General features: G+C 40.1%; 1 protein-coding gene across 1 annotated transcript in view; it reads left to right on the forward strand.

Annotated features, from left to right (window-relative positions):
- The window catches only part of LOC108787627 (prostaglandin reductase 1-like), an 89929-nt gene that overhangs the window by 62099 nt on the left and 17243 nt on the right, over positions 1-10587 (forward strand). The window contains exon 10 of the mRNA XM_018557224.1: positions 6359-6470. Within this exon, the coding sequence (XP_018412726.1) occupies positions 6359-6470 (112 nt within the window). The remainder of the gene's footprint in view (positions 1-6358; positions 6471-10587) is intronic.

Genomic DNA, 10587 nt, shown 5'->3' on the forward strand with positions numbered 1-10587 from the left:
ATTCATTTTTTATTAAATATTTTAATTTTTTACTTTACTTTTAGGGGCTTCGGGGAAATATTAGGGGTCTAAACAGACCTCTGATATTTACCTTTTAAAATAGAAAAAGAGATTGAGGACACAAAGTGCTCAATCTCTTTTTCTGCAGCCCCATTATCAATGAACAGGAATCCTCTATGAGTGTTCCTGTTCATTCATAACTTGCGAACACAATGTGTTTACTATAACCACAATCATGAATGAACAGGAGGTGATGTAGATCACTTCCCATTCATTCATAATTGAGGTTATAGTAACCATACTATGTCCTCAATTATTTACAAACACTCAGCGATCCCTGATCCCTGAGTGTTTGTACTGCTCTCCTTCCTGACACGCTGTCGTCGGAGGCTGAGCGAGCAGTGCAGGGAGGAGAGCTTAGCGTCCTGTGACAGCGCAGGCTGTCTCCGCTCACACACCGCTCTGCCGGACTTTGACAGGAGGCTGAGTGGTGTGGGAGGAGAGACTCTGGACGCTCACAGTGCTCTCCTCCTGCGGCGCTCGGCCGGCTGTCACACTTTCTCTCCTCTCCGCTGGGACACAGAGCAGCACCCAGTGGGGAGGAAAGGAAGAATGGATGCACCGCTGTATCAGCAGAAAAATTGCACTTTCGGGATTTCACCAAAAGTGCAATTTTCGGCCGATATGTTTTGGCGGTCGATGTATCGGTGCATCCCTAGTTATTACTATCATTATTATTATTAATTATTATTCAGTTACATTCTGTGCATTTAGGAATGCATCCAGATTTTTTTTTTAAACAATCAGCTAAGCTGGCTAGAACTAGTTCCTTAGGTAGCCTATGCCATATTTTCATAGCTAGAAGCCTTTCCGTATGTGAAGGTTAAACCTCTTTTGCCTCTAGATGCAAAGAGCAAAGAGTGCCCCCTTGTCCTTTGCAATAGCATTATTCTGAATAATTTTGCAGTTTACTTTATGGGCCATTTATGTATTTATACATTGTGATCATGTCCCCCCTTAATTACCTCTTCCCAAGGAAGAACAAATTCAGTTTAGCTAATCTTTCCTCTTAGCTGAACTCCTCCATGCCTCTTATAAGTTTAGTTGCCCTTTCCTGCACTCTCTCCAGTTCCGTAATATCCTTTAAACCGGTGCCAAAACGGGTCTTACTAATGGGCTATTGTTAAGTGTGTTGTGTTGCACTGTACTGCAGCTGCATTGGCAGCTATTATACAAGGGCATGGGGGGGCATTCTAAATAAATGGCACCACAACTGAAAGCACATTTTTTTATGTGTTTCCACAGTGCAAATCCAGAGATTTACGATTGCCTCTTAAGGTAAGCTTCATGGTGCTGTACATTCTGACAGTCAAGCTAAGCTATGTTCCTTGAACAACATTTTTACATTTATATGTGCAATTAGAATTTGATCAATTCTTTTCCTTTCTTTAATTTTAGAATTATTGTTGCAATCAGTGTTTTTGTGTGAGGACCCATACATGAGGTAAATTATATTAACTGAGAAAGTTGTTTCAATTAATTATCAGGATTCATAAGAAAGATCTAAGCAGGCCTCCTACATATGGTAAAATTAAAGCATTATTATGTATGTCAGGCCAATATATCAGATGTTTTCTAACTGGGTAGCCATTGCGCAGTAAAATTAGTAGGTAGTGCACATCTACTCAGTGATAAGGTTCTTTTCTCAGAACAATTGCATATGTGAATTTCAAGAACTTTGAGAATTGGGAAATTGGAGAATTGCCATGTACAATCTTTTAAGCAGAAATACAGTACTGTATATTGAACTTAAACAAGTTCCCCTCCAAATTTAAAATAGAGTGGGCACAAGGTAGAAGTTTGCCCATTCGGCCCCAATATCTGGTGGTGTGTTAGATCCTCTGTCAGGTTGTATCGCTGTCTGAGGCCTTGTTAGGGAATCTTCCCTTAATACGAAAAAGGCTTTTTATGGCAGAAGAGACTGTATATTTCTTCTGTCATAAAAGATTCTTACTGCCTCTCAGCAAACTTTTTTTTTTTCCTGTACACTGAGCGGTGCATGCGCAGCTCGTTGCACAGACTCGGCCTGCCAAGATGAATCAACTCCTCGGTGCATACACAGAAGTCATGTCATCAGGTCCCGGCCAATCATGTGGCCAAAGACTCAAAACCTTGAAGAAGGCCAGGACAAATACAGTATGGTAATGAAGGAGTGAAGTGCTGGAGGGGATCGCTTTGACAGGTAATTCTGCCATAATGTGCTAATATTGTGGCTAAAGACACCAGGGTTTTTCTTAGGTTTTTTTTTGTTTTTTGTAAAGCTCATTATAAAGTACTTTGTCTTCAAGGTCACACATAACATTTTGCAGGCAATAGCGTAATAAGGAGAAACAACCTCTGCTCATGATCAACAATTTTGAAATCGCATTTAGAAGAGAAACTTTTCAAATGGTTGATGGCCATAACCTAGTATCTTCACAGAACACAAGCTTTTTAAGACCGTTTTCACACAGGACCTCCCTTCAAAATTAACTTATTAAGAATTTGTACAAACCACATTTTTACAAACGTTTACAAGAATTACAAGGAACATTAATTTCTGTGGTTAAGAAACAGTGCATCAGCTCAAAGCCCAACTCCAGGTAAATTAAAAGTTTTCGCTTGATGTGGGCTGCCCTTGCGCTGTAAGGGTCACCTGTTCCATTATGCCCAACGGACAGGAAAAAAGCTGTTTTACTTACCTGATCCCTGTTTACCTGGAAATCTGTGCTCTCCTCTTCTCCCCCTCTGCCCTGGCTGTGAACTGTCCCTCAAGATCCTCATATACAATGCAGGTCTATGGAGCCTGCATTTTACTTAATGACATTAGTGGCCCTTAGAATGTTGGAACAGAGGGGAGAAGAGACTGCAACCCAGAGGGAGCCAATGGGAACAGGAATCAGGGAAGTAAAATAACTTTTTTGTGTTTCCTAGGCATAAATTATCCATTAACCCAACCCAACCCATTAAGCCTGAAATGCCCCTCTGTGCAATATTAGGAGACCAAATGTCTGCAATGCAAAAGCTTCCAAGGACACTCTTCTTTTAGATTCCAAGGACTGTTCTATAAGACTTCAATGTAAAGTACATTTTAATAAGAACCTGTGATTATACTACAATTAGCATATAGCATTTACCATTGTAATTTAACCATTAGAAAAAGATATAGTAAATGTCTTTATTATGGAGGCCAGGGGAACAGTATGGGAAGGTCACAGCATGACATAACAAATCTGGTTGCTGGTTTGCAGTATAAAGTAAGCCAAGCTTCAAGCTTCCAGGCTACGTATAAGCCAATTGCTGGTAGGTGCCTACAGAAAGGTCCTGCTCCTGTTTTCAAGACCTTGATGGAGGCCATAGGTTTGTCTTAATTAGCATTCTAATGTAATAAATTAAAAGAGCATTTTCCAGTAGGCGCTTCTCTATAACTCTTGCACCATATTTTGAAAATAAAGCTCTAATTTGTATTGTCAAAACGCTAAGTCCCTTAACAGCTATACTACAGTACAATCACACAATTTATAAGTACAAGACAGAAGAGGAAACAGTTACCCAAATGGGTCACTCTTTTCTGCTTATCTGTACAAAGGATGCCAAGCAGAAGTTTTCCAACATACAGTGCCATATGGGATAGAACATATCCTGTCACCAGTATCCAGCCTTTCAGACAAACAGGTCCGTGACATAACTTTCTGTTACATAAGCTCTATTCTACCTTCTTTTTTTTCTTCAGCAGATCAACCAGCAGATGACAATTTCTATCCTGTGTCTCCAAGTTTGGGCCAATGAGGGTGCAAGGTAGGGTAGTAATGAAATGCTGGACTCTCTCCGGGAAGAAAGGCTGCTCTGGTGTCTGTTGACTGTTTCTAGGTGCTGACTCCCCTCATTGCCAAAATGTCATCTGACCTATAGTGATGAGTCAACGTGGCTGTCAGCAAAAAATGCCTGATATAGTCTAACACAAAGCTAAAAATATAATTGAAATTATTAGTGCAAATTAAACATAAAATTATATAGATAACATAAAATAAATTACAAATAACATTGAAAAATGTTATTTAATTTGCAATAGCCAAAAGTAAACTAGCATTGTACCCGCCCTCTGCTGCAGTTCTCCATCAGGTCCATCAGCAGAGGGTGGGTACAATGCTAGTTTACTATTGGCTATTGCAAATGAAATCGCCAATAGGAATCTAGCAATGCATTCCAATGGGCAAAAACGTTTTTTTTTCTATTCTGACATGGCGCCGTGTCAGAATAAAGAAAAAAAAAGAAAAATCAGTGTTTCTCTCCTGGGCGGCCGGGAGCGGAAGGCTCCCAGAGCGCCCGGGAGATTATTTTTTTTCAGCCGTACCAGCCTGAAGTGAATAACCGAACAGTGTTCGTCTCACTTCACTTGGGGTGGGTTGTTCACTCGGCTGCCCTCGGCAGCTTAGTGAATAGACCCGTTAGCATTCATTATAGAACTAGCTGGACAAGACATTCCTGCAAGCAATTTTTGTATTTTAAACCACGGCTATCAAATGAAAGCAGCTGAGCAACTCGAGAAGCTTGGTGGAAAATCCAGCCAGTTCTGGATCTTCAATTTTAGAAAAGTACTGGGTGTGCCGAGGATTGTAGCAGGTCCAGATGCTCATTAGAATCATGCAAGAATGGGTAGCTAAGAACACAGGCACACAGATTCACTTTAAACCAGTGTCGCATGGGTTGTTGGATTTAATTAGCTCTGGTTAGGAACAGCTAGAGTTGAAACTCTCCTCAAAAATAACCCTAGCATCAGAAAAGTGAGTTTTAGTGTAGAATGGATTTGATGTGAAATTTACTTGCTGCACCAAATGTTCATGATTTTAATTTAAACATTCTGTACACCAGATGAAGGATTAAAATGTATCTAAAACCACAAACAAAAATGTAATATATTGCATCTTACCAATTCTTACATTTGGTGGCTGCATTAGTTTTCTTGTTGTAGGCTTTCTTTTTCTTTATTTTCACCTGGTTATCTGGCCACTAATACACTTACTGGGTGGTACTGTTGCACTAGCAATTTAGATGGACTTGACTCACAAATTAAATCTGAACTCCAGCTAAGCAGTTACAGAAATGGTTTTCTTTTCCATTGTTATCCCCCATCATTGTTAAATGGATTGTTGCAACTCTCGTATCTGCCATTTTTGCTTGACAGCTTGGTGTATGTGAAGGAAGCTGGAAAATAACAGACTTACTGGCCAGATCACCAGGTAAAAAATAAAGGACAAAAGGCTTAAATAAATCATGCAGCCACCACATTTCAGGATTGGTAAGCTGCAATATGTTACGTTTTTGCTTTTTGCGTTTAGATACACTTTAAACGTGTATTGAGTAAGCAACAGTAAAGCAAACTGTTTAAAATCATCTCAAACTACCTGCACATACTTGACAGGGTTATTCACAAAAGGGTGAAGAGTTTGGAGAAGGCAGAATAAGTGAACAATCTAGGACAAAATAGCTGATTTGAAAAAATTCTCCCAATTCAGCTCACTTTCCAGTTGAGCTATGTTGTCCTAGATTGTTCACTTCTCCTGCCTTCTCCAAACTCTTCACCCTTTTGTGAATAACCGTGTGAGTGTTTCTTCTCTAATGCTTGTATTTAATCAAAAACCAAAAAACAGAAGCACATTTTTATCATGAATGTACACACATCCAATTCCCTTTACAAGTATATTCTAATTAGTATTAGTCAGGGCAAAATAATAAAAGAAACAAAAACAAATTCCGTACACCTGTGCATACATGCAAACATCCCCATGTTTTGTTCTTTTACAGACCCTACAAGTACAGAAAAATATCTGTTGGTCTGCCAGAAATGCACTGCTACTTAGTCCTGTTGTGAGCTGACAACATATTTACGGTGTCAGCCTTGCACAATTGTCTTTTGTTAAACTACTCAAACCTTTCTCCTATCCTATTCTCTATGACATAGCTATAGTCCCAAGTTAAGAACTACAAAGGCTATTTAGACTTTTATATATGACATATGAAGTTTATACACTCTGACATGGCCAAAATAATTTTACTGAACTTATGAAGCAGATATTAAAAAATACTTCCATTGAAGGAGAAGTATGGGGAAAAACACTGACCCCATAGTTCTCCTTTAACAGGCCAAAGAGCAGCAAATATGGGGAAACTCATTGTTGGGTTTTACATGCACTTTAGCTTTTTATTAACTTTTTCTTAACTTTGTTAACTAGATTTACAAAATTTGTATTTCTTCATTGTTAATTTCATAATTTTATAGATGACCAAATTAAACATCTTTTTTAATTCTTTGTTTCAGGGCAAAGTGAAATATTGTGAACACGTCACCAGTGGATTTGAGAACATGCCAGCAGGATTCATGGGAATGCTCAAGGGAGAGAACATTGGGAAAGCAATTATCAAAGTGTGGATTTTTAAAGACAAAAACCTGCAATTGCTGACTTGTCTGGGGAGCTCATTCTTATCCTTTCATTCTTACCAGGTGAATCACTGGCATGCAGAGGAGGTGTCCTGGCATTAGGGTTGGGCTCGATGTTCCAGCCTAATGTGAGTTCAACTCGAACATCGCTAGTTCGTGTGTTTGCCTTGTTTTAGATTATGAAGCAGAAACATATGATTACATATGATTCATATATGTATAATGTTATACTATTTGTAAACAATTCATGCAGTCCCCTATGCTCAGATATGAAATATATTAAAGTTTTTCATAATCTTGCACAGTAAAATGGCCATTGATAAAGTAACATACAGATATATTTGATGCAACAGAGCCAATGGCAATATACAAAGTATAGAAACCAATAAAACGCACTCAGTTTTCATGTGATAATAAGGTGAAAAGGATTTTAGGCTATTTCAAATGCTGATGAAATCACTTACAATAAACACTGATCCTTGATGTATAAACGTTTTAGGGGGTTATTCGACTGATCCTTCGGCTCTCTTCGGCCTCCTCTGCCCTTTGGTTCAGTCGAACTGAAGGGCTGCTGTATGGGCTATTCACAATAGCAGCCAAAGGCAGTCGAGTGGCTCAGCCGAGCCGAAGGCATATGCTCCGGACCGACTGAGCCGAAGTAAAAAGCCGAAGCGTGGAGAAAGGTCGGCCAAAGCCGACCAATCTCCACGCAAATGACAGCTGGATGGAGCCAGCTGTGATCTCACGGCTCACTCCGCCCAGTTGTAATGACAGATCAGCGTCCTAAAATGACCTGGGGAAGCTTATGTGTCATTAAACAATAACAGCTGGGCGGAACCAGCCGTGACGTCAGGGCAAATTACTACAGAAAACCAGTTCATTCCAAGGGACCTTGCCACTGTATGTGATTACTGATTTTTTTTGTTTGTGATTGTTTGATATTATATATTTGTTTATCTTATGTTTTCTTTGTTGTGTCTTTAAAAATGTGTGACTGAATGCTAAAGATTGTTGCTCATTCATTTTGTATTGTGACACTGATATATCTAAGAAGAAAAAAAAAATGTGTTGCCCATAGCAATGTGCAAGAGGGAATGGTAATAGTGCCACCGGTCCACCCTTCAAGTCTCTTGCTATCTTATCTCCACTGTCATTTCTATCCTCCTCTTGCTTAAGAATTAAAACTGCTAGGTCTTTTAGCCCAGACATTAAATACATAAGGATGCCACAGGCACAGGTGTTAGGTCACTGAAAATATTTTCAGTGAGAGGAGCCAGACTCCTTAACATAAGTAAAATGATGTGCAATATTTCATTTATAATATTTATATATATGCCAGAATTCATTCAAGCCCTTTAAATCAAAGAAAAAGCTGCTACTGCCAGGAACACAAGATTACAGTAAATCCACCTGAAACTGTCCTACGGGACTACAGCCTTGACTGGCTGTGAAGGTATTCAGGAGCGTACACGTAGTCCATGGAGAAGTATGTAGTGGTTAAGTAGTGTATGTAGTGGCTGTAGTGGATGACACAAAGCACGCTTTACATCTACACATTATCATATTTTACACCTCACAGTGATCATTCATGAGGCTTTAATAAATCTGTTCATCACAGCAAATTTCTCCATGGACCATCTAATTGAGTATGCTGGTCTACTGTGGAGAAAGTGTATGAATCATTTCTCATGCATGCAAGCCAGAGGAAGAAGAGTTTCTGTATGATTGTGTGCCTGCTCTGCCACATTTGCCCACTCTACTCCTACATCTTCTCTAACTTCTCAGTTCCTCGGTATATTCTTCTCTTTTCTACCTCCAAGCCATGACCTTCTAATGACTCTTTTTCCTCTCTGCTGTCTGGTATCTGCTGCTCCTGATGCCTGCTGTCTCCATTCTCCCATCCACAATCTAGTACAGCACACTGTATGTTTATATTCACTACTCTTATTATCGATCCATACCCACTGACACTGTGTCATGCACTCTAAATCACAAAAGTCCTTTCTTCGTTACTCTTTAACTCGTATGCCACTTTCCTCTTCTGATTTCCCAGCTCTTCCTCATCTGCTCTCCTCCTGATATTTGGGCCCCTGTCCTGCACAGCGCTCACCCCCTCCCTCTCTAAGCTTCTATTAAAGCCCCTTACATAGCCATCCTCTTTTAGCCCCCCCCCTCATCATTTTCATCACAGGTATACCCACTGCCCTGCATCCTGCAAGATGAAGTCCCAGTGTTTTACTTGTCCCTTTTCTGCCCCATCAGCTTCTGTATCCCTGCCTTCCACTGTCAGTACGAATACTACTTCAACATCAACTCCCTTCTGCCCCACTTTTCCACCACCAGCTCCCATCTCTGCTTCCACAATCAGCCCTAGCTTCCGCCGCCTGAAGGGACTATACATACCATATAAGAATAAAACACTCAGCACCCATCTCCTTCTTCTATTCATCTCCCATGGCTCTCTATGCTCATCTGCCCCATGCTTCACCTTGAGCTCCCTTGCTCTTCATCAGTTCCTATTCCCTGTCCCACTATCAATTTTCATTCCTCCATCATCAACTCCCATCTTTCTTTCTTTCTTTCTTTCTTTCTTTCTTTCTTTCTTTCTTTCTTTCTTTCTTTCTTTCTTTCTTTCTTTCTTTCGTACATACTGGGCTATAACAAAATACTGGAGGATGATGACAAGCCATAAAAGAATAAAGATAGCCACACATGTTTTAATCAAATTGCACCCATGTAAAAGCATTTGATCAATATTCAACTGAAAAGGAATTGGGCAGGAATGAAAATATGTTGGATGATAATAGTAATGACACTCCAAAAGGACTTTATATTTTATTCAGTGAACATACAATAATTCACTAAATGCATTTAAACTGAATCTTTTTTGTGTAGAAAAAAATGTTCTGTCTAGACTTATAAAATAAGGCAAATAATAAATGACAATGTTTTGTTTCCCATTGTACCTAATCTGACATTGTTATAAATGTAATGAAAAGTGATATATCATTGGTTACCAGGAATCGCATTCATTTGCAATTATTATTGTTCCATCCTCTGCCTTTATTAAAGTCCAGTACTGTTCAAATGTAATTACAATCAATGAGTTTTTAAGCACAGGTTATCGATCGTTGCCTTGAGATGGCCCAGGTTTCCTCCTGCAAAATGGCCCTCCTACAAGGAAATGCATGTAATAGTAGTTAGTTACTAATAACAACTGTGGGTTCTTTATAACATGCAAATGTCCAGTTAACATGCATGAATAACTTTTTTAGTGTTTTTAATGATTTCTCTTTACTGTATATATAAATAATGAACTGCGCCAATAAGCAAGCTAACAGCTACAAGGCACTGGAATGTACACCCAACGTGAGTGTATATACGTGAAAAATGAATAACTAACATCTACAACAATGAGCAATACAAAAAACAATAAAAGAATCTGTGACTCAAACAAATGTCAGTGAATGAATAGTAAATGGATCATATGTGAAGTCTATAAATGTTCATAACTCTGAAGATGTCCATAAATAAATAGCAATAATGATGAATATTTCTTGTTCCTTCACCAAATGCACCACGTGCGCCACACCAGATATAGGGGTGCTCACCTTATTGATACCAACAAAAGGTCAAATCAGGCAATTCCCTTCTTAACCAGGGAAGGGGGCCCTCAGCTCCAATCAGGGCCGGACTGGCCATAGGCATAGGCGTCTCTACAGGGGGGCAAGGGGGGGGGGCAATTGCCCCCCCTAGATTATTCCTTGCCCCCCGTGTGCCCCCCACTGATTCCCCTTTAAAACGGCTGCTGCCATACAGCTTCACTGTACGGCAGCGGTCTCTTGCCAGCTGACAAGTCGGGCACACGGTCACGGACCGCGTACCTGACTTGCAAGAGCAGCTACACGGTCTGCATCTCCAACGGATGCAGACTGCAGAGCTGCTCCTGTCAGCTTCGGCCGGAGCTCTGTCAGTTCTGAGCTCCGGCCGAATGATGGATCATTAGTAAGGTCTAGTGCAGACCTTACTAATGATCACCAGGGAATGAAGATGTGCCTCCTCCCTGCACGGATGAAAGCAGGTGAGGGGGCTTGGAAGGAAAGGAGGGA

This window comes from Nanorana parkeri, unplaced genomic scaffold (genome assembly GCF_000935625.1).
Source record: "Nanorana parkeri isolate BGI_ZX_2015 unplaced genomic scaffold, ASM93562v1 scaffold274, whole genome shotgun sequence".
In the NCBI taxonomy this organism is placed as follows: Eukaryota; Metazoa; Chordata; class Amphibia; order Anura; family Dicroglossidae; genus Nanorana; species Nanorana parkeri.